The 24,994-nt window shown below is 41.5% G+C and overlaps 1 protein-coding gene across 7 annotated transcripts; it reads left to right on the top strand.

The window, feature by feature from the left end:
- Positions 1–41: 41 nt before the first annotated feature.
- Positions 42–23,771, top strand: LOC114362878 (acylamino-acid-releasing enzyme). 7 transcript variants are annotated; one of them, XM_028318456.1, is made up of 17 exons: positions 85–346; positions 1,091–1,120; positions 1,418–1,629; positions 4,190–4,353; positions 5,091–5,245; positions 7,852–7,989; positions 8,550–8,679; positions 9,048–9,131; positions 9,537–9,586; positions 10,626–10,797; positions 13,998–14,113; positions 14,618–14,683; positions 15,187–15,268; positions 17,907–18,038; positions 18,962–19,259; positions 21,062–21,271; positions 23,376–23,771. In XM_028318456.1, exons 2-17 carry the CDS (start codon positions 1,100–1,102, stop codon positions 23,473–23,475), a joined length of 2,130 nt encoding a protein of 709 aa, XP_028174257.1. In that variant the 5' UTR covers positions 85–346; positions 1,091–1,099; the 3' UTR covers positions 23,476–23,771. The 7 variants fall into 7 exon arrangements, with proteins under 7 accessions (XP_028174296.1, XP_028174289.1, XP_028174282.1 ...); XM_028318488.1 differs by lacking the exons at positions 9,537–9,586; positions 18,962–19,259 and adding an exon at positions 20,027–20,318 and having other exon boundaries at positions 43–346; positions 9,048–9,181; XM_028318481.1 differs by lacking the exon at positions 9,537–9,586 and having other exon boundaries at positions 84–342; positions 9,048–9,181.
- The last annotated feature ends 1,223 nt before the right edge of the window (positions 23,772–24,994 follow it).

Here is a 24,994-nt window from a genome sequence, read left to right as displayed (position 1 = left end):
AGGTTTCTTAAGTAGCTTACAAAAATGTACGTTATTTAACTAAATGGCGAGCCAACAACAAAAAAAAAAGATAAAAACAAGACAACTTAGTGTTCACAAATGCAGTCGGAAGCATCAAATACATTATATCACCAACAAAAAATTAGATATTGGACTATCGATAGATATCACAAGCGTACTAAAAACAACAACACTGGCTGGTGGGCAGTAAATTCGGACTGTCATTTTTGTGACTGACTGATCTTGCGAGTTTGCGGTTTGCGCAGCCCAAAATAATACCTTCCAATAATCTAAGTTCCAACCAACTCTTTGTTCATAGAAGCCGGTATTATTATACAAGCAGTACGTAAGTATTTTGACTAATTAGCTAAAATTATGTAAATCTGATGTATAATTATTTTAACTACTATGCTATAATTTATTTCTTTAACTCATAGCGAACTGAGTAAAAAATCTTATAAATTCCAATTCAACTAGATATTTGGATATTTAATAGTCTTTATCAATTTAAACATCATATTGTGCCAGTTTAGAGTTTAGATGTGATCATTAGCTTAGAAATAAGTGTTTCAAATGTCTTTATCTACTGCTGAAGTAAACACTCATAACTCTGTTTATTTTTCACTATGATTTATTGTAGCAGGTAAGAAAAGTATGCCTCATAAAAATGGCGTACATAAAATTTGCTACTTTTGCAAGTCTAGACTACAGATCAGATCAATAATCGATTGACAATTTATTTTAATGTATGTCGTGATAATTAATCTGATTATTCACTTATTTTTGTCACTCCTCAATTCTTATAGCTCTTGTTAAGTTCATTTCTATTTTAATAATAAAAAATGTCAGTTTCAATACTTTCATTAATGTATTGTAATCTCTGTAGTTAAGTAAATAGTAATCTATTGTACCTACTCTCCCTACAAAGATGCTCATCTGAAAACATAAACTCATCTGTCTAATGTTGGTAATTTTCAATTTACCTATAATTTTATTGAACATTTTATCACTTGGAGACACAATGTTACGTTGTTTTTTAAGAAGTTATAAGCTTTTTATGAAATTTACTAATGATTCGTTATTTTTTCAGAGAGATCATATGATCAAAATGGCATCACAGGTATGTTGGCAATTTTTTGTATTGTACCTACTTACTGCTATGACTAATGTTGTGGATGACTCTATGAAAGAGGCCTTAGGTCAATTCCTGACCTGGTTGATTTAGAAAACTTCTTTACTAATATTTTTTCTGCATTTACTGGGTGACAATTAATTGGTTTTATGTCACTAACTTGCAAACCATTTAAGGCAAATCATAAGACTTATAACATCAAATAAATTCTACTTTTTGTGAATGTGAAGCAAAACATACTACTCATATTCTATGACTTAAAAAATATTTTCATTGTATTTACAGATTGAAAATATGATAAATGCCTACAAAACATTGTCAAAAATACCTTCCGTTTTGGGCGGTAGGCTTATTAAACATGGTACCAAAATATCATCAAGGTGGTCAGTCAAGAATCTAGATAAAGGGAAGAACACTAAGTTCCTTTACAACTATGTGTTGAATGACAGCTTCAATGTGATAGCAGAGAGTGAATTTGGGATTGATATTAGTACTGAGTGAGTATTATTTTATTATAGCACTAGCTGATCTTGCGAACTTCATACTGCCCATGTTCATCAGAAATAATATAGGTTTCTAATGGTCAAATATTTTTTTTAAAACAATCCAGTAGTTTCAGAACCTGTTCAATTCAAACAATCAAATGTTTTTTTTTGCAATATTAGTGTAGACCGTAGATTTATAAAGCAGCTGTGCTTAGTTTTTTTAATAGGATAGGTAAAGGGGTCACAATATACACATTTTGCGAGCTTATTAAGATGTAAAATGATACTGAGGATGTAAAAAAGTATGTTAATTAAATCTGATGAATTTTGAAAGGAAACATTTCAATTTAAAAAAATATATTGTGCTAAAAAAAATATCAAGTTAAAAATAACTGGGATTTTTTATAAGATTTTAAACTTTCGCGTATTATTTCAACTAAAATAGAAAGATTCTGTTTGTGAACTCGGCTGAAGCATAGCAGGCGAAACGTCAAGCCCTGAGTACATAATGTAACTCATTCATAAATGTCGCGTTATGACCCGTGTCTATCTATTATGGAGTTTTTCNCTTCCAAGTCTTGAAAAGGAGCGCCTCAACCAGTGTAACCCTATCAAGGCTTACGAGCTGGATGCGCCTATCCTTGTTCGTCCCAGCCGTTCCTTAACTGCGGTTGCTGCACCTCTTCCTGGCACTCACCTGAACGACTCTGTGTTACCTACTGTGGCTACCCCTCTTCCTTGTATCCTCCTGGAGGACTACGTTGCCTAGCCGTATGCCTGGTCTAAGGTTCGACGCCAAAAATCAACAACAAGTTCATATTAAAACGCTGAAGAGTTTTTTGTTTGTTTGTTTAAACGCGCTAATCTCAAGAATTACTAGTTTGATTGAAATAATTATTTTTGTGTTGAATAGCTCATAAATTGAGGAAGGCTATAGGATATATACAATTACTCTACGACTAATAGAGGCGAAGCAGTAAAGAAAAATGTTGCAAGCACGGATAATAGTATTTAAACTATTTTCACGCGTACGAAGTTGATTTTGTGGCGTCGAACCTTGGACCAGGCATATGGCTAAGCAATGCAATCGTACAGGAGGGTACAAGGAACAGGGGCAGCCACATTAGGTAACACAGAGTCGTTCAGGAGAGTGCCAGGAAGAGGGGCAGCAACGGAACGGCTGGGACGAACAAGGATAAGCGAATCCAACTCGTGAGCCTTGACAGGGATACGCTGGTTAAGGCGACCCTTTACAAGGCTTGGGAGCCTACGGGTAACGAGCCATTGGACGTGGAGAGGGTCATTAATTATACACATATTTTCTACTTTGCCGAACATTTGCACGAGAACGGTTTGTCCAAAACATATGAATTTGGTCTTATTTAATGCAAGATTAAATGCCCTTCAACCGTCAGGAAGACCACTTTTCGATAGGGTAAGTCCTTTACGTGGTATAACCGGAAAACCTAAAAAGCGCCCCTTTCGGGGGCGCACCACTTAAGCACAACTCCGTCGAAGTCGAAAACCTAGGAGAGTATTAATGGGCAACCAATGAAGCCATTAAAGCAATAAAATCTTTTGTAGGAATTATTTCCGATTTAAAATCTAATTCTTCTGGCCTATTAATGCTATCTCTTTTGTGCATAGAGTCAGAACTTATGAAAAAGATTTCATACGTCGAAATAATTAATGATTTTGCAAATTTCAAATCTCGCAAGAAAATAATGTAAAACTTAGGCATTGTCTGTCACCATTAATTGAATTGTTAACATGTTATATTTTAATAGAAATTGTTTGTATTGTTTTTAAACTGTTAAGTCCAATAAAAAATATTTACCAAAAACAATGTTTACTGACCACACATTATTTTGTCTGTGTTCATATAGTGTAGGTATTTTTAAGTCATGCCTTTGCCCACCTTAGGATTAGTACATACTGCTGTTTTTAGGTCAACATTAAACTCTTCATTACATAGCGGGTTGCAATAATAATCTAGTAACTGACAGAAATATCATTAAGTTCACAATCATACTAATAACGGGATTAAACTAACGTATTGAATTTCAAAAGTCAGTAGGTAGGGGCGGCAAAAATTTAATGGCCTACTAGCGGCAAATTTGTAAATCCGCCACTGGAGTTTTTGGTTCTCCATAATAGATTCTGAGCCAGTTAAATTGAATGATCTGAATGGATGGATGCTAAGAATAGCCGTAATAGTTAACTCGCGCACCACTTAGCAACACTGCTCAGAAATTGGCGAAGAGAGCATTGAATGACGTCATACCGTTTGGTGTAGTGGTTCGAAACGGACTACTATTCCGGAGGTTGCGGGTTCGATTCCCGCACAGTACAAACATTTGTGTGCATGAACTTTATAATAATATTTGTTTGTATTGGGCTGGGTGTTTTCTATGTATAATATGTATGTATTTATTTACAAAAAAAAAAGTATTTAAGTAGTTTATATCCGTTGTCTAGTACCCATAGTACAAGCTTTGCTTAGTTTGGGACTAGAAGCGCAGTGTAAAATGTCCAAGGATATTTATTATTTATAATTATACCACTTTTGCAGGGTGCTCTCATCAGTGTCGCCTCGCGAGACGTTCAAGGCAGTCATTCGTGAAGAAAAGGACAAGGATGTGAAGAAGCAATACTTGGAGGTGTGGAGGAAGAACCGACTGCTGCACAGCATCAACCTTACCGCGTTGGACTTACACGGCGACGTCTATGCCGACCGTGAGTGCAATTTTCACCTAATTGGGCATTTGACACCATTCCCCAATAATACCAGAGTAAATACAAATGAGTAGGTCATCTTCATAGAAACGCACCAAGCGCGGTTTGTATGTGAGCGCGCCAATACGTATGCGGTGCACGCACACACTGACAAATTTTAGCGGGGATTAGCAGGGTGTTGCGCCGAATTTTGTCAGTGTGTGCGCGCGCCGCATACGTATTGGCGCGCTCACATATAAATCGCGCTCGGTGCGTTTCTATGAAGATGACCTACTCATTTGTATTTACTCTGATAATACTAAAGCACAACAAGGTTTATATCATTTCAACATTATTTTCTTTCCCATCATGTTGAACCAAAATAACGTAACCATTTGGCTTTTGACCACAATTACCACAGTTGATGTTATCAGCGGAAACTGACAAGAAGTTAGCACACCGCATTGTTTTCGCTGTGGTTGTTATTGAGATATCAATATTACCTTCAGAGAGAAGATAATGAAAAAACTGCATTTTGTCTGACTGATTTTATAACTGAAGAAGTGAAAATGGCTTCTAAACTAACTGGTCAAATGGCGAAGACATAGTGTCCTAAAAGCTTACCCCTCTTCCCTTCCACTCATTCAATAGGATATACATAAATATTTCTCATTTTGAGTATGCTTAAAACTATGTGGGCTATCTGAGCTATAATAATAATAATAATAAAGACATAATGCCAACCTTTTACATTATAGCTGAATTCGGCGGACTGGACTGGTCGCCCGACGAGTCGGCCGTCTTGTACGTGGCGGAGAAGAAACTGCCTAAACCAGAGCCGTACATCAAGAGGAAGCCCGAGGAGAGGCCACAGTGCAATGGCGGGACTTGCGAAACTGCGCCTAATAATAAGGTATGTAAATAGCGATGGAGCGTTGCAGTAATATTATATTTTGTTGTTAGTGTATTGTATATCTTCACAGATTTTATTGGTATTTTTGTTTTCCAATCTGTGTGTGTGTTATTTTTTTTACCAACTGCAGCGCCCTCTGTTGCGCGCCTTTTTGCCAAGTAGGTATACTACGAACAGACACGAATTAACAATAAACCGTCACCACAAAATATAACAGAAGGTAAACTCATATACTTATGTACTTCGCTTTGCATACCCACGCTTGGCCATCGCGCTAGGGTTGTCCTGTTGTGTTTTACGTTATTTATTTGTAATAGAACAATGAAAAATTTGTCGGCCGTTTGGTGTAGTGTTTCAGAACGGACTACTATGCCGAGAGGTCCCGGGTTCGATTCCCGGCCGGGCAGAAATTGAAATGATGAATTTTAATTTCTGTGACGGGTCTGGGTGTGACTATGTATAATATTTATGTATTAAAAAAAAGTATAGGGGAGACTGGGGCTGGTCCTAACAAATTTTGATTTGAGCGTAATATTTTCTAAACTGCTTTAGCAAGAAACATGGTTTTTTGGTACGTGATGTCAAATTTAATGAGCTTTACGTAAAGTACAACAAAATGTATATAATAATTACCATATCTGAGAAAAATCGAGTTTTGCCAAACAAGTCACTTGTTAGATCTTACCCCCGGTTTGGGGTTGGTTTTAACATCGCTGGGGAAAGTTTTAACAGCGGGGGTAAGAAATAATTTATAGTTGGGAATGGGATTTTGGCTAAGATAAACAACAAAATAATAATCAATGTTTATTAGAAACACTAATAAAATTAAATGCGGTTCCTTACCGTTCATAAAATAAACAGAAAACTTAAATTTTATTAGTTAAATAAACTGACTCACTCAATCAGCATTACTCAAACCAAAGAACAAAAAATAATTTTTGATCATCAAATTATCATTGAAATTCGGCTCCTTGCCGTTTAAACATGTGTAATAAACTTAAAACTTACTAAATCTATCTTTATCAAATAAAATAACAAAAAAAATACTCCTCTAATAAATCAACATACAACTTTGGTTATAAAAGTCAGTCTTACTCAATGTTCGGGGCAAATATTAACGCGTTAGAACCTACCCCGTGCATTTTGTTAAAACCAACCCCACGACCTCATTTTGCACAAAATTATTGTTTTTCTTTTACCGGTTATATTTTCGATTAAAACTTTGAAATTAATGAAAAATACAATAACTTCGGATTTATGCAATACCAAAGCCAATTTTCTACGATACATATTTAAAGAGTAATGTAAAAAATTAAACACGTAAAAAAGTTCATTTTCCTGTGAAATTGGAGGCGTCTGACGCAACCTGCTCCCGTGACGCTTGGCCGGCAACTAACAGGTCTAGACACGTTCGCGCTTATTCGTAGGCACAAAGTGCGTTGGAATTAGCGTGGTAAGTCGAATAGGTTCTATGTAATTACGCTGTTAGTATTTACCCCTGTTAAAACCAGCCCCAGTCTCCCCTATAAGTAGTATATCCGTTAAGCTAGCACCCATAACACAAGCGTTAAGTTGCTTACTTTGGGGCTAGCTGGCGCTGTGTGAAATTGTCCAAAGATTTATAAAAAAATAATAAAAAAAATGACTCAAGCGAACGTCAGTCGCGCTCGCATTCATCCGAGACAGTCCCAGATAACGCGTACGTGAGCGGTGTCTGTGTGTGTAGCTCGAGCGCGCTTAGTATGGAGTTTACCTTCTGTTATATTTTGTGCCGTCACTGTCAAAAGGGCGCGTAACCCCCCCGTCGTGCGTTGGTACCCGCTGAAAACCTTCGTGACTTGACGACTTGTGTCATTGTCACGATTTTTACTGAACGGGTGCCTTTTCAGCATGCCTCAATAAAGTAAAATATACATGTATGCACCTAAATGTTATGTGCTGAATTAAGTAATTGTATTCTATCTATTCTATAAATAAGTTTATGCGAAGCGCGAAAGCCAAATTAGACCGCAATGTCTATAAAGATAGCACACTTTACAATATTTTACAAAGAAAAAATTGTTTAAAGTTTGTTATATTATCTTATCTGGTACCCATAGAACAGACAATGGCACGTCAAACTAAACACAGAGGCCTTTTTGTATCAAGTATAGGCGATTTTGTAACAAAAATGTACTTTGAACAAAGTTGATGTACATCAACTGATTGATGTATGATCAATTTCAAAATTAACGTTTGCACGAAATGTCCATACTCAGTCCCGCTCACAATTTTGTCTTGTCCATTATTTGAAAAGAAACAATAGACAAATAAATGAGGGTTGGGTATAGTCGCTGTGAAGAAATATGAGCCTTAAAGCCGGGTCTCCAGCGCGTGTTTTGCCCTACACAATCAACAAAAACGTCTCAACATTCAACATTTTTTGCAGGCAATTTTGTTGAATGTTGACGTGTTTTTGTTGATTGTGTAGCGCAAAACACGCGCTGCAGACCCAGCTTAAGGTGTTCAAGCGTCAACTTTGTTGATGGTATAGTCTGATATGCTGTTATCTGTATTTGCTTAGTTTGGGCATAGATGGCGCTGTGTGACCAAAGATATTCTTGCAGGGCGAAGAGTTCCTGTACAGACAAGACTGGGGCGAGCAACTAGTGGGCAAGCACTTGTCCGTGGTGGTGGTGTGTCAGCTGGAGACCGAGAAGGTCTCGGTCCTCGGAGGCCTGCCGGAGACCTGGTGCCCGGGACAGGTGAGTCTCATATTACGTCTTTAGAATTACAAGCGTCTTTTTTTTTTTTTTATCCACAACGAGGAAGCTCTTGGCCTGTATCTCACCTGATGACTCTACTATTAACATTAATATTGACATCTTACATTGATAATATTGGAATTTATTGAAATGTTTAATAATTAATTAATTTAATATTTGCATGTCAGAAATGACTAATTGTGAGATCTAACCATTAACTGTATCCATCTTCTGTACCACATTTAAAGCAAATAAATGATGATTCTGATTCTGATTCTGATGGTAAGTGACGATCAGGCCGAAGGTGGAAGCGAGCTTCACCCGGAATCCTCAAACACGGAGGAACTGGCTATCTTACCTCTAACTGCCGGAACACAATAGCAGAGTAAATACAAATGAGTAGGTCATCTTCATAGAAACGCCCGAGCGGGGTTTATATGAGAGCGCGCCAATACGTATGCGGCGCGCACGTAATACTCTGACTTGACGGCCAGTGCCCGGTGGGAATACGTGGAAATGTGAATTCATTTCAATTCAATACTAAATACGGTTCTATTCAGGTTGTTTTCGCGCCGGACGGCGAGAGCGTGGTGGGCGTGGCCTGGGAGACGGAGCCGCGTCGCCTGGGCCTCAAGTTCTGCACCAACAGGCCTAGCTACATCTTCAGTCTTACCAATGATGGGACTATGAGTGAGTATAACATAATTAAGCATAGGTTTTTAAAGTCAATGATTCCATAAATAAATAGTTCAGTTAAAGCCTAGTCGATGTATGAAACAAGGTGTCGAAATAGGATGCAAACACAAAATATACAAGCTTTTCAACTTCATGGAATCGTGACGTCACAAAAAAGATGAGACTGTTTTAGGTAATGTAGATACGCGACACGTGCCCACGTCCCTTCTATAAGACCGTTTTTTGACATCGGAAAATGCTTTGCGCATATAATCCACTGATCCAAGAGGTCGGCCAGTGGGTTATGTGGGACTCTCCTCATGCGGGGCCATAATAATATGATATCACTAGAACAATAAACAATATTTTTTCTTGTGTTTCAGAGAAACTCTCGAGCGAAGGCATGGCAGTAAGGTCGCCTCGCTTCTCGCCCGAGGGTGATCTGGTGTGGTTGCAAAGAACCACGGGTGGGCCACACCATGCCTGCCACGCGCTTGTCATGATGAAGAAGGGACAGGTAAGAGAGAAAATGAAAGAAAGAGATAGACAGAGAAAGATAGGTGAGTAATAGTATGAGAGAGAGAGAAAGAAAGAAGTTGTCTAGTGAAGGTATGACCCTGAGGTCGCCTCGCTTCTCGCCTGAAGGTGACTTGGTTGTCGGTTGGTTGGCGAACCACGGGCGGGCCGCACCACGCCTGCCACGCGCTTGTCATGATGAAGAATGGACAGGTAAGAGAAAAGAAGGGAAAAGTGAGAGTGAAAGAATAGTATGAGAGAGAGTGAGAGATAGAAGTTGTCTAGTGAGGGCATGGCCGTGAGGTCGCATCGATTTTCACCAGAGGGCGGCTTGGTGTGGCTGCAGCGAACCACGGGCGGGCCGCACCACGCCTGCCACGCGCTCGTCATGATGAAGAAGGGACAGGTAAGAGAAGAGAAAGTGTAAGAGAGATAGAGAGAGAGAGAGAGTAGGAAAGGTGAGTAATAGTATGAGAGAGAGAGAAAGAAGTTGTCTAGTAAGGGCAGAAAAAGGAGAGTAATAGTAGGGGGTGAGAGAGAGGGCGACTGAGTAAGAGAAATACTGTGAGAAGTTGTCGAGCGAGGGCATGGCAGTAAGGTCGTCTCGCTTCTCTGGTGTGGCTGCAGCGAACCACGGGCGGGCCGCACCACGCCTGCCACGCGCTCGTCATGATGAAGGGACAGGTAAGAAAGAAAATGAAAGAGAGAGATAGACAGAGAAAGATAGGTGAGTAATAGTATGAGAGAGAGAGAGAGAAGTTTTCTAGTGAAGGTATGACCCTGAGGTCGCCTCGCTTCTCGCCTGAAGGTGACTTAGTATGGCTGCAGCGACACGCGGGTGGGCCGCACCACGCTTGCCACGCGCTTGTCATGATGAAGAATGGACAGGTAAGAAAAGAGAAAAGAAGGGAAAAGTGAGAGTGAAAGAATAGTATGAGAGAGAGTGAGAGATAGAAGTTGTCTAGTGAGGGCATGGCCGTGAGGTCGCCGAGCGTTTCACTCGAAGGCGACTTGGTGTGACTTGGTCATGATGAAGAAGGGACAGGTAAGAAAGAAAGGAAGACAGAGAGGAAAATAGAGATTGGGAGAAGAAAGAAAGAGGCGAAGAGATGAAACACGAGGCAGAGGTGTGAGTGAGGTGTGATTGTGCAAGTCAGTTAACAGCAGTTTTATTAACGATCATCATCTTGTATTTGTAATATAAGAAAGGTTTTCTCCAAAATACCTTTTTTCGTTTTTCTACCATAAACTACTAACCAAGTGTACTTAAGTATCTACTAACAAAACTCGATTGTCAACTGTAGTATATACCTAATAAATAAATAAATAAAGGGTCAGAGGAAAACATTGGTATCCACAGAAATCTTAAGATACAGATTTACAAGGAGAATGAAGTAGAAATATGCAGCATCAATTTATCCTTTACCTTTACAATAACATTCCAGAGCGAAGTGTCAACCATCATAGACATCGTGGACACGGAGATTCAGATCGCCAACGGCTCGTTCCACGGCCTGTACTGCCAGGCGCTGCCCGAGCGCTGCTTCGTGGACAACAAGCGAGTGTTGTTCTCCACGCCGCAGCAGACTGAAGTTAGATCCTACGTGGTCAACTTAGGCGAGTATATCTTTCATCAGTATATTATCTAGCAAGCCAAAGGTCCTGGGTTTCGACTGGTTCGTTTTAACTTATTAAAAAATCATTTGAGACGGAAGTAGCCATGCCCATACATGCTTACGATCAAGATCTCAAAGATCTCCACGCCACAGCATGAGAACAGAATCTACGTCAACTTAGGCGAGTATGTTTTATGACAAGGCAGCCTTATATCTTCTCAAAGATTTGCACAAAGACCGACCTTGTGCTGGTCGCTTATCTTGATGCTTTCTGCGACCTTCACCAGAACGTAAGTCTGTAGAGTGAAAAGTCTGCCCAAAGATATCCAGTCAGTGATGGGCTGGTGGCCGCTCGAGAACTTTTTTGCCACAATGGACGAGCTATGTGCCCGCCCACTGCCACAAAAATTTGGCAATTCTGCGGGCTGTAACCGACTTTGGAGGAAATCTTTGAGGAGGCATTTGTCTAGCAGTGGACGGCATTTGGTTGAAACGACTCAAGCAGTCTTAGTAACATGCGGCTCGTTGCCAACGGCTCGTTCCACGGCCTGTACTGCCAGGCGCTGCCCGAGCGCTGCTTCGTGGACAACAAGCGGGTGGTGTTCTCCACGCCGCAGCAGACTGAAGTTAGATCCTACGTGGTCAACTTAGGCAAGTATCATTCATTCGTTCATTTCGGCATAATGACGTCACTGCTGGACAAAGGCCTCCCTCAAGGATTTCAAGAGATTGGTGTTCTCCATGACGCAGCAGACTGAGATCAGAAGCTACGTGGTTAATTTTAAGGCAAATACAACGGTGGTATTAGGGCAAGCTATTTGGGACATGATGTATAAGCGCCCTGGAAAGGGCTTATGTACTGAATAAAAAACTGACACATACCGCCTGCCAGTAAAGCAAAGACCAGGAGTACAGGCCTTCCACAAAGACCGGTCTTGCGCTGCTTGCATATAGGTGCTTCCCGCGACCTTCACCAGAATGTCAGTCCACAGTGATAAGCCTGCCCAAGGTCCGTGGTGGCCGTTCGAGAACTTTCTGCCTCAATAGACATCAGTTTTACGAGATATGTGCCCCGCCCACTGCCAATTTTGGAAATTCTGCGGGCTGTAACCGATTTTGGAGCCAACCTTTGGAAGACCTTTGTCCAGCAGTGGACGGCATTTCGTTGAGACGACTTAAGCAGCCTTAGTAACATGCGGCTCGTTCCACGGTCTGTACTGCCAGGCGCTGCCCGAGCGCTGCTTCGTGGACAACAAGCGAGTGGTATTCTCCACGCCGCAGCAGACTGAAGTTAGATCCTACGTGGTCAACTTAGGCAAGTATCATTCATTCGTTCATATGACATGTTTTTGTTGATTGTGTAGCGCAAAACACGCGCTGCAGACCCAGCTTAAGGTGTTCAAGCGTCAACTTAGTTGATGGTACAGTCTGGTATCTGTATAAACTTTCCTTAGTTTCGAACTAGATGGCGCTATGTGACCAAAGATATTCTTGCAGGGCGAAGAGTTCCTGTACAGACAAGTATCATTCATTCGTTCATTTCGGCAGAATGACGTCACTGCCGGACAAAGGCCTCCCCTAAGGATTTCCACAACAACCGGTCCTGCGCTGCCCGCATCAGGCAGTTCCAGTGATCTTCATCAGATCGTCGGTCCGCCTAGCAGGGGGCCTGCCCACACTACGTCTTCCGGTCCGCGGAGGCCCCTCGAGAACTTTTCTGCCTCAATGGACATCAGTTCTACGAGCTGTGTGTGCCCCGCCAACTGTCACTTAAATTTGGCAATTCTGCGGGCTGTAACCGACTTTGGAGGAAATCTTTGAGGAGGCATTTGGTTGAAACAACTTTAGCAGTCTTAATAACACACGGCTCGTTGCTTTTCTGCCACAAAGGACGAGCTATGTGCCCGCCCACTGCCACATAAATTTGGCAATTCTGCGGGCTGTAACCGACTTTGGAGGAAATCTTTGAGGAGGCATTTGTCTAGCAGTGGACGGCATTTGGTTGAAACAACTTTAGCAGCCTTAGTAACATGCGGCTCGTTGCCAACGGCTCGTTCCACGGCCTGTACTGCCAGGCGCTGCCCGAGCGCTGCTTCGTGGACAACAAGCGGTTCTCCACGCCGCAGCAGACTGAAGTTAGATCCTACCTACGTGGTCAACTTAGGCAAGTATCGTTCATTCGTTCGTTTCAGCAGAATGACGTCACTGCTGGACAAAGGTCTCCCCCAAGGGTTTCCACAACAACCGGTCCTGCGCTGCCAGCATCCAGGCAGTTCCAGTGATCTTCATCAGATCGGTCTACCTAGTAGGGGGCCTGCCCACACTACGTCTTCCGGTCCGCGGAGGCCCCTCGAGAACTTTTCTGCCTCAATGGACATCAGTTCTACGAGCTGTGTGCCCCGCCAACTGTCACTTAAGTTTGGCAATTCTGCGGGCTGTAACCGATTTTGGAGCAAACCTTTGGAAGACCTTTGTCCAGCAGTGGACGGCGTTTCGTTGAAACGACTTAAGCAGCCTTAGTAACATGCGGCTCGTTCCACGGCCTGTACTGCCAGGCGCTGCCCGAGCGCTGCTTCGTGGACAACAAGCGAGTGTTGTTCTCCACGCCGCAGCAGACTGAAGTTAGGTCCTACGTGGTCAACTTAGGCAAGTAAATCATTCATCAGTATATTATCTAGCAAGCCAAAGGTCCTGGGTTTCGACTGGTTCGTTTTAACTTATTAAAAAACATTTGAGACAGAAGCAAAAATCTCCGCGCCACAGCATGAGAACAGAAGCTACGTAAACTTAGGCGAGTATATCTTATGACAAGGCAGCCTTATATCTTCTCAAAGATTTGAACAAAGGCCGGTCTTGTGCTGGTCGCTTATCTTGATGCTTTCTGCGACCTTCACCAGAACGTAAGTATAGAGTGAGAATCCTGCCCAAAGATATCCAGTATTCCAGTCAGTGGTGGCCGCTCCAGAACTTTTCTGCCTCAATAGACAGTTTTACGAGATATGTGCCCCGCCCACTGCCACATAAATTTGGCAATTCTGCGGGCTATTTCGGTAACTTTGGAGGAAATCTTTGGGGGAGACCTCTGTCCAACAGTGGACGACATTTGGTTGAAACCACTTTAGCAGCTTAAGTATCATGCGGCTTGTTGCCAACGGCTCGTTCCACGGACCGTATTCTAACATGTAATAATTATCTTTACAGAAAGCAAACACATTGTGGACATATCGAACAGGACGACGCCCGGCTCTACGTCGGTGCTGGACATACAGTCCAATGTAGTCCTGGCTGTTTGCTCCAACATGACCACTCCAGGACAGGTAATATAGGAATAAGGTTTAAATATTTAAATTTGTTGTTTGATGTTATTGGATTGTATTAAAAAAAAGCTTACGCCACACCTTTACGTCTGATATAGCGTATGTAGCTGCGAACTGACTGTTGTGGACGCCCTCTGCCCCATCTAGGGGACATAGGACCATAAGTCAAGTAAGTCAAGCTGCGAACTAGGCTACTCTGCTAGAGTTGCTGGTTTGATCTTTACAAAATCAAATCAAAAATATGGTGGCACTTTTGAACGTCAAATACAGTAAAAAAAGGATAGTCCATAACCCAAAACTGCACACGGATCAATTCGACAGACATGTAAACTGTAAAGTGCCCCCACTTTACATGTCTCCTTATCTTTTGGACTATACAAACAGTGTGCACGAATTTGTCTTGAGTTTTGAGTTTGCCATCTTATACTATTTTACACATTTAATTTTACTATTTTGACAATTTAAAACGTATGTCATCTACATAATGCTCGCTTTGCTTTACAGTTGTTCGTGTCCCGAATGCCGACGGCGGGAACCGAGGCCGACGCGCGCTGGGTGCGAGTGAGCGAGGCGGCCGACGTGCCTCTCTCTCTTGCTACTAGCTCGGTGCAGTACTTGCAGCTTACGCATGAGAATTCGGAGGACAGCGTCAGTATGTATCGCCCTTAGAATACATGGTACATTGATAATAGACTTTAAGACGAGGCGGTACGGTTCACATTTGAGTGCGAGTGAGCGAGGCGGCTGACGTGCCTTCTCTCTTGCTACCAGCTCGGTGTAATACTTGCAGCTTACGCATGAGAATTCGGAGGACAACGTCAGTATGTATCGCCCTTAGTGATACATTGATAATAGACTTTAAGACCAGGCGGTACGGTTCACATTTGGGTGCGTGTGTGAGCGAGGCGGTCGATGTGCCTCTCTTTTGCTACCAATTCGGTGCAATACTTGCAGCTTACGCATGAGAATTCGGAGGACAGCGTCAGTATGTATCGCCCTTAGAATACATGGTACATTGAAAATATACTTTAAGACAAGGCGGTATGGTTCACATTTGGGTGCGAGTGAGCGAGGCGGCCGACGTGCCTCTCTCTCTTGCTACCAGCTCGGTGCAATACTTGCAGCTTACGCATGAGAATTCGGAGGACAGCGTCAGTATGTATCGCCCTTAGTGATACATTGATAATACCCAAGTAACATTTTACTCCATTTAAGAGTTCACATTTAGTTCCAATGTGTACTTAAAGCATTAGTACAGTTCACTCGTGATGTATAAGCTGTATTATTGCAATTAATTACACCTATACCTGTCTAAGGGACTTATAGGAGTGTAGACTAGTGTAGAGTTATACTTTTATACGATTGTTGGTGTTATAATACTCTAACAACTATCCTTTAGTCAGCCGTCTGACTAAGAGCATTATAGGAGGGTAGAGATACGGCAACCGCTGTTTAACGGCCTACTTGTACGATGTTATAGAGCTAGCATTTTAATAGAACACACGTGGTCATTTATAAAGCCAAAGGCTGTTATGTTTACTTGTTTTAGACTGTTATACAGCTAGTAGCTGTAGTAGGACTTGTTTGTGTTAATAAAATAACCTTTTTTTACTATCTGTACAAAAGTGTTTCAATGGTTCGCATGTGCACTGTAGGCTGTTAAAAGGACTATATGTGTTGTCCATTAACATCAATAGCAGTTTATTTGTCCACAAGTACTACTCTTATTTGCTTTAAGCTGAAAATGAATGTGAATGTGATATTCTATTACACTTTTCCCCAAGCCTGTTTTTAGTTGTATTTATGGTGGTTCTGTACATGATGCAGAGGAAAATATTATGCCTGAACCTGAAAGTTCCCTTCAAAATATACAGATATCAGAGTGTGATGATTGCAGTTCTAGTGATAGTGAATACAATTTTGATTTAGACAATTATTTAACCTTTAGCAAAAAAATAAGAACATGGGCTATTGAAAATCGTATTCCTCATTCCGCTTTGAATAAATTGTCAGGCATAATAAACGAATTTAAACCGGGAACACTACCGTCTGATGCTTTAGGTATTCATACTTGACTATTAGTACCTGGGCTAGGCGATTTAACGGACATTAATAATTTTTATTGCGGATCTCTAAAATTTCAGTATTTGAAAGAATTAAAGATACACAATTGACCTGAACTAGGTACATCTTAAAGCTGTACATAAGTTCACATTAGAATAAATTTATAGACATTAGCGCTGTAGTGGTACAAATGTGGAACTTCATATAGATAACAGCATTCTAACAGAACACATGTGAACCTAATATACGCTCACCGCATTAAATTGGAGTTATAACAGTTCACATAGCCGTATTTCATTTCCACCATTTTGTTCTACATAACCTAAAATATTTACCAAATAAATCTCCAAAATTAATGCAGATTTATCACAAAATTCGCAGATAGAGCGATTGAGTTTTGGTTTCATGTTATAATTAATTACCGTAGTATAATTATAATGCCAATACAATATCAAAAACTGAAAATTGTAGATTTCCTCTCAGCCAGTTTTAAATATTTTAAAATGAATATCGCGTTTTTACAGAGGCGCGTAAATATTTTAGCTGTAAATATGTATACATTTCACGATAAAGTTGCATTCCCAATGGCATTAACATTATTAAGTATTTAAAACCCGTGTTATTATTTGCATAAATGATTATCCGCCCGAGTTGTTTCCCTCTTGGCACTCACGTACAAATACCAAACTAATATTAAAATGTGGAAATAATTTAAGACACACGTGAACTTTAGGTAGCATTGGAATACTTTTGTCGGACTTTATAACTTTGAAAGCTGTGCATTTAGCCACTTGTTACTCTTTATTGTCCTCACGTACGTTGTATGGTTCACACTGCGTCCCATATAGTGCCGTAAGTCAGCCTTAAGTACGATGTTACTACTTAAACTGCTATTATAATGCTATTATACTGCTAATGTACAGCCATAGTGAACTTAAAGCTGTCTAATTTGTGCCCAAACTGGTTCTATAAAAGCATTATAGCAAGCTATACAGCTCGTATACAGCTGACATACACAGCTTGTGGAGTACATGTGAACGACTATTGAACTCTTAAATGGAGTAAAATGTTACTTGGGTAGACTTTAAGACCAGGTGGTACGGTTAACATTTGGGTGCGAGTGAGCGAGGCGGCCGACGTGCCTCTCCATTGACACTCGACCTTAAGACGAGGCGTTACGGTTCACATTTGAGTGCGCGTGAGCGAGGCAGACGTGCCTCTATCTTGCCACCAGTTCGATGCAGTATGTATTTGCAACTCACACACGAGACCTCGGAAGATAGTAACTGTAGTATCTATCGCCCTTGAAGATGAGGTAGTACCTGCGTTAGCACGGTCTAATGATAGTCGCGTATGGCAAACAGTTGGTGTCTTAACTGAGCCGATCGAATCTTCAGTTTAGAACAATAACTCACAGCTTTTCATTGGTTCCGGAGGGCTCTATCAGGTTTTAGTTGGTAGGCCCCTCCAGAGTCCCACGTAATCCGCCTGTGGGTATGCGAAAAGCCTTTCCCGATGGAAAAAGCGGGCGTTTTAACCCTTTATATGGTAGTGGGAATATATTTCCCTCTATATTTTGAACTTTATTCCCCTGTCTTAAGGTCTAAAAACAAAAGAGCTCAGACTAGTTAACCTTTAACGGTATGCCCGTTTTATCATCTAGAGCTCTTTTATCATCGCACAGGTTAAATACATATTATTATGTCATTAACTTTGTCGCTGTCCACAGAATCATTCACGGCGATATACATGGCGCCGCAGAAGGAAGGCAAGCTGCCGCTGGTGGTGTGGCCGCACGGCGGGCCGCACTCGGGCTTCGTCAACGCCTTCGCCAGCGAAGCCGCTTTCTTCGCCATGCTCGGTGAGTCTGCTCACTAACAACGAAAGTCCGGTCGCCGAGCAGATAGAACTTCGTACAATGACCCCAAGCTGCCCATCCTTATCCATACCATCACTGTACGACGGGCGGCCGCAGTGAATGTGCGAGCGCGACAGCAATATAATTACGCGCGAGCGCGAGGATGGGTAGCGTGGGGTCATTGTACGAAATACTATCTGCTCGGCGACCGGACTTTTAGGCATAGCGCATAATTAGCTAAGTTCCTGTGGTGGTACAGTCAGCGTCAAGTAGTTCGTGACACCCAAATTGGCCAAAAAGTTATTCCAATTGTAACGAATAGTTTTTGACCACTTTGGGTGTCATGAACTATTTGAAGCTGACTGCACAATGTGGGGGTCATAATGTCACGAGTCGCGATTTCAGGAGGATAGTGAGCTATATTACGTCACTCTCTCGCACCCTTCTACTACCGCAGGAAACTACATAGAGCGCTATGCCACTAACAACAAATCTGATATGCTATTGGACACAAAAACCCAACGGACATAGCAAATTAACATCAGCGACACACGTAGCGTTAAAATTTTTCAATGCTCGCTTGCTTGCTACATATCTTCCTGTTGTCACTTGCTGGTAACAACTAACAACAGACAGCTTAAACTTCATACTCGCTTCTTCCTAAATTATCCTCTACTAGCTGACCCGGCGAACTTCGTACCGCCTTAGCGTAGAGATTTTCTTAATATTTTTTTCCGTAAGAACCATCCTTGGACTTCCACAAACATTTAAAAAAAAGAATTGTCGAAATCGGTTCAGCCGTTCACACGTGATGCCGTGACAACGCGAAACGGGTTTCATTTTTATATATATAGATTGCAACATACACTAAACACACATGCTCGTGTTCCGTCGACGTTTGTGACCCAACCAAGCCTTCCTTGCAGGCTTCGCGATGCTCCAAATTAACTACCGAGGGTCCACAGGCGGCGGCCAGGCCTCCGTTGGCTTCCTGCCCAAGCGGGTCGGTTCTGCTGACGTCGTAGACTGCAAGCTCGCCACAGATATAGCCCTAAAACAGTTCCCGATCGATGAGAACAAGCTGTGCCTTGTCGGAGGCTCGCACGGAGGCTTCCTGGTCACACACCTCAGTGGACAATACCCAGATCTATATAAAGTTGTGGCAACGAGGAACCCGGTGACAGATGTCGCAACGATGTTCAATTCCACGGACATTGCGGATTGGTAAGTGGTAGACTAGATTCTGTTGCGGTGTGTTGATTGATTTAGCAGCTGGACTTCTTCAGTCTACGTCGTCAGTTATTTGGTACGTATTTTAGAGTATAGCAACGGAGGCCTGACCTAAACCGCCTGTTATATTTGGGACAAATTATACTTCGACATAAACAACAGTATAATTCGAACGAGTCGCGAGTTTTGTAGTTTTTTGACAGTTGCATTATTTCAGACTGACAATGACAATTACCGTAGGTGCTCAATCTTTCAACTGACGTAATGGTCACAAATTTATTTGCTTCTCTCTTCTTTGCTCCTTCTTGCCAATGCCAATGACATGGGTTTTGGAAATCACACACACACATAAATACAAATATCCACTCACTACTCACGAACTTAGAAAATAAATCCCGCACAATAAAATTCTGCCTTACTAATAAAAATCTATTTGCATCCCACAGCGCGAATTTCTTTCAAATATTACTAATTTATACCCATTACTTATAAAATTCCTTGACTAATATTGAATCTGTTTAAAACTAGGGTATAAACTTACGTAGGATACGCGGGGCGAGTGGACATTGAGACAAATGTCGCACGTCTCTAGTATGCTACGAAACAATGAATTATCTTAATTAAAATCAGATTTAATATCCATCCATATCAAATAGAAATTGCATAAAATAAGTAAAAGAAAAAATCTGACAGTTAAAGTGACATGAAGTTTTGCAGTAGTGCCAATAAATACCATTTCTTTGACAAGTGGCTATCTTTAGGTCTGGCCTCCGTCCGGATAAACTACCGCGGCTCGACCGGGCACGGCGACGCGAACGTCAGATGCCTACCTGGCAACACCGGCAATGACGTCACCGACTGCCTTTTCGCTCTCACCTCCACGTTAGAGCGGGACGACCAAATCGAGGGAGTTCTGTTGTATGGGAGCAGTTATGGGGGCTTCATAGTGGGGCACATGGCTTCGGAGTGCCCGGACGAGTTCTTGGCGATGGTGATGAAGAATCCGTTGATAGATATGGCCACTAAAGGACAGTACGCAGATAACTCTGACGGGTAAGTGAGGTCAAAATGCCTGTGTAAAATAAAAGTTGATCTCATAGAATCAAATGGCTAAGTTTTTATTCTCAAAATGGCTCTACCTATACGTCCAACGTGTTTGTCTACCGCCCGTTTACAAATGATGCTTGCTTAAATGAAGCAGCAAATCGAACGTACAGCGTTGAATAGAGCTGTGCGTCCATTCCACGCGCACTGTGAGACCTCATAGTAATGTTTGTGAATACGGGCGTAACACTCTTTCAAACACCCTGTATGAATATATGAACATATCTGAAAAATACAAATAATTTTAGGTATCCTTTCTCTTAGCACAGAATCCTATGGTAGGACCCAAAAGATAAAGAGACATGTAAAGTGCCCCATAAGGGCTACCTTTTCTATAACTATATTTTGACGTTCATAAGTGCCACTTGTGGTCTAAACCAGCGGTTCCCAAAATTATTTAGTCTACTGCCCACTTTGAGAATAAATTATTTTTAGCGCCCCCCATTTTTGTAGTCAAGAGTCGAGCTCAGTCGGTGTCTAAGAGTCCTCCTAGTAGATGACGCCTCCCAAGCCTCTACACAGCGTCCCGATTTTTTTTTCTGGGTCTTTTACCGCCCCCCTTTAAGCCTGCAGCGCCCACAAGGGGGCGTTATCGCCCACTTTGGGAAAGACTGGTCTAAACTATGTGCCACTTGTGGTAAATATTTTTGAATTTGATTTTTTTTAAATCAAATATCATAATTTGTACACAGGTGCGCAGTAGAAGCCGGATTCGAATTCACAGAGAAGGGCCCGGTGTCCGAGGAGCATATGCTCGCCATGCGGCGTTGCTCGCCCATCGCGCACGTGCACAAAGTCAAAGCGCCCACCGCTATGATGCTGGGCAGTGGTGACAAGAGGGTGCCGCTCTTCCAAGGACTGGAGTACGCTAGGAGGCTCAAGGCTAACGGGGTTACCACTAGGTCAGTGTGTACAACGGATTTTTTATGGATATAGGTCGCATAACGAGAGTTGAGGCCATCAATACAAGAAAAGATTTGTATCTGTATACGCTGACAAGTGCTTTCTATCTCGCTTGCAGACATTTAACAACAGCTAGATAGCTAGGGTATTCGATATTTGGACTTGGATGTTTAATGTGTTGTTTGTATTATTCAAATATTACGTCATAAATACGTGTTCGCCTCGACTTTCGTTGCGCGCCCTATACAAAATCTTCAGTGAGCCATGCGGCGTTGCTCGCCCATCGCGCACGTGCACAAGGTCAAGGCGCCCACCTCTATGATGCTGGGCAGTGGTGATAAGAGGGTGCCGCTCTTCCAAGGACTGGAGTACGCTAGGAGGCTCAAGGCTAACGGGGTTACCACTAGGTCAGTGTGTACAACGGATTTTTTATGGATATAGGTCGCATAACGAGAGATGAGGCCATCAACACAAGAAAAGATTTGTATCTGTATACGCTGACAAGTGTTTTCTATCTCGCTTGCAGACATTAAACAAGAGCGAGGTAGCTAGTGTATTCGATATTTGGACTTGGATGTGTAATGTGTTGTTTGCGCTATTCAAAAATTACATCAGTGTAAATACGTGTTCGCCTCAACTTTCGTTGCGCGCCCTATACAAAATCTAGTGAGCCATGCGGAGTTGCTCGCCCATCGCGCACGTGCACAAAGTCAAAGCGCCCACCGCTATGATGTTGGGAAGCGGTGATAAGAGGGTGCCGCTCTTCCAAGGATTGGAGTATGCTAGGAGGCTCAAGGCTAACGGGGTTACCACTAGGTCAGTGTGTACAACGGATTTTTTATGGATATAGGTCGCATAACGAGAGATGAGGCCATCAACACAAGAAAATATTTGTATCTGTATACGCTGACAAGTACTTTCTATCTCGCTTGCATTTAACAAGAGCGAGGTAGCTAGTGTATTCGATTTGGACTTGGATGTGTAATGTGTTGTTTGCGCTATTCAAATATTACATCAGTCTGAATACGTTTTCGCCTCAACTTTCGTTGCGCGCCCTTTACAAAATCTAGTGCAATGCGGCGTTGCTCGCCCATCGCGCCCACCGCTATGATGTTAGGCAACGGCGATAAGAGGTTGCCGCCCTTAGCCCTTAGAGGACTGGAGTATATTAGGAGGCTCAAGGCCAACGGGGTTACCACTAGGTAAAATGACTACTGCGCTAAAGACGTTGCCTTCGCATGCAATGCTTAGACACCCCGCAGATTTAAGTCGGCTGATAGTTTGATGCTGGGTTGCGGTGACAAGAGGGTGCCGCTCTTCCAAGGACTGGATGGAGTACGCTAGGAGGCTCAAGGCTAACGGGGTTACCACTAGGTAAGACAGTATTTTTTTATTAATTTAGATCGCACAACGAGAGAGAGAAAAAGAAAAGTTTTGCGTAGTAAACATTACAATCCAAAGTGAATAAAATTGGGACCGTTTGGTTGACTCGAAAGAAAAATAATCATCAGAATTCCACTATCGACAATGTTAGTTGGAAAATATTGCATTAATCGAGCATGAATCTTCTCATGAGTCATACATGCTACACCCCAAGTCATATTGAGTGACAACCTGAAGTCAAGGCCAGTGTGTCACAGCCACTAGAATTGCGTAGATTCCGTTATTGGACTGTCAAAATATAGATAAATCACTCTGCCCGCATTGTAGTCCGAAACCTACTTAATTTACTTATTTAATGAGTACTATTTAATTACTTCCTATCTCAGTGAACAGCTATTTGACGTTAATTGAAAACTGATATAGGTAGTGTGTGGACACTGAAAAAAAGCTTTTCAAAGCATAAAACTTTTTATGGCCCAAATATTATTTGTAAATAGGTCCTCTTCGGACTGCGGTGTACGTACAACCCAATCGCCTTTTTCGAATTGCGATTCAAATTCGAGGTCCTATAAAAAAACATTTTTTTTCGATGATTCACACCAGTGTGAAAACTCCTTTTCAAAGCGATCCTTTCCAAATGCCCGGGTGGTCCGAATTTCTCGTCGTGTGAAACGACTAACGCCCCATTTGCTTGGTCTAATTTCTATTTTGTTTTTCCAGAATATACATGTACGACGACAACCATTCGCTGTCGTCGCCGGCTGCGGAGATGGACCACGTGATCAACACGGCCAGCTGGTTCTTCCAGCACCTCTCGTGAACACCTTGACTGATTGACGTAGCATCCAACCAATTTTTATACCTTCATAAAATATTCTCCGACGTAGTATTCAACTAATTTTTATACTTTCATATTCTCCCATTTGCTAACTATAGATATAAGGATGTTTTGTATAAGTAAAGTAGTGGAACTGGATAAATATCGAATAAATATAAGTACTTTTTGGATATGAATTTGTGATAAGCCTAAAATAAAAATAGCTAGTCCTTTTCAATTCTTCACATCAGGGGGTTCTTTACAGCTTTCAATAGCATTTTCTGGTTTGTCTGACTTTGGGGCCATCCATAAAGTACGTCACACGAATTTCATGATTTTTTGAGCCCCCCCCCGTCCTTGTCACAGGTGGTCACATTTCTGAGACCCCCCCTCCCTAGTGTGACGTCACATGTTTTGCAATTTCACATCAAAAAATTATCAAATTAAAACAGCAGTTCCGAAATTAGTTTTGTTTCCATTTAAATTAAGTACTTTTTTATGAAATCAACATTATATTAAACAATTGAAATGTGATGTCACGAAACTTNTGAGCCCCCCCCCGTCCTTGTCACAGGTGGTCACATTTCTGAGACCCCCCCTCCCTAGTGTGACGTCACATGTTTTGCAATTTCACATCAAAAAATTATCAAATTAAAACAGCAGTTCCGAAATTAGTTTTGTTTCCATTTAAATTAAGTACTTTTTTATGAAATCAACATTATATTAAACAATTGAAATGTGATGTCACGAAACTTAGGACCCCTCCCACCCCTTGTCACACCATGTCACACTTTGTCGACCCCCTCCCCCCCCCTTTACGTGTGACGTACTTTATGGATGACCCCTTTGTCGTTTAAGCCAGAATGAGTGAAAGATAAATAGATCTCACTAAGCCCCAAAGCTTTAGGATTTTGTACAGAAAAATAATTTCCTTTTAGATATTAATTTACCTACTATTGAAATTTAGATATTATTATTAGTTTTCTGTTGCTATTATGTAATTACTTTTTGAACCTATTTAGCGAATGTTTTCGTGCCAGATCTATTGTTAAGCTTTATTTAATATTGCATTTTTTCTTATACACGCAAATATTTACTTGATTTATTATGCGAAGCATTTTATTTTATTATTATTATCATTGTACAGTCAGTTTTGGAGTTGGCTCAATTTTGTAATCAATTATATGTAATATTATTTAACAACTTTTTGCTGACTGTACATCGTTACTTTAGTTTATTGAAATAAAAAAAATATTTGTTAGATTTTTGTGTTTTATTTAAGTACATGAGTATTTCGTGTACGTTACTCCAGCTGGAAAGTAGCTCCTAGAGTGATATGAGTAGAACGTATAATTAGTTCCCAACATGGTGTAAATGTGCGCCGAATTAGAGATTAGTGCGTGCTGTCGTTTTGGTACAAAACGAAAAAAACGATTCCTGCTGGAGTAACGTTGTTCTAGCAGGAAAATTCTAAACGAATGATCGGAAAGAGAAAACTGTGTACGAACAGATAGCTTATATT

The sequence above is a fragment of the Ostrinia furnacalis genome, unplaced genomic scaffold (assembly GCF_004193835.3).
Source record: "Ostrinia furnacalis isolate ACB-3 unplaced genomic scaffold, ASM419383v2 OfSCF0396, whole genome shotgun sequence".
NCBI lineage: Eukaryota > Metazoa > Arthropoda > Insecta > Lepidoptera > Crambidae > Ostrinia > Ostrinia furnacalis.
The sequence above is the reverse complement of the archived record's forward strand: the minus strand, read 5'-3'. Positions and strand labels throughout refer to the sequence as shown.

What these genes read in the sequence shown, in the direction of transcription:
- LOC114362878 (XM_028318481.1), top strand. Translation starts at nt 1,100, where the DNA reads ATGATCAAAATGGCATCACAG. An exon ending in TCCACGGACATTGCGGATTG is followed by an intron (nt 19,260 to 21,061) that starts GTAAGTGGTAGA and finishes ATTTGTACACAG; the next exon opens with GTGCGCAGTAGAAGCCGGAT. An exon ending in GCTAACGGGGTTACCACTAG is followed by an intron (nt 21,272 to 23,375) that starts GTCAGTGTGTAC and finishes TTGTTTTTCCAG; the next exon opens with AATATACATGTACGACGACA.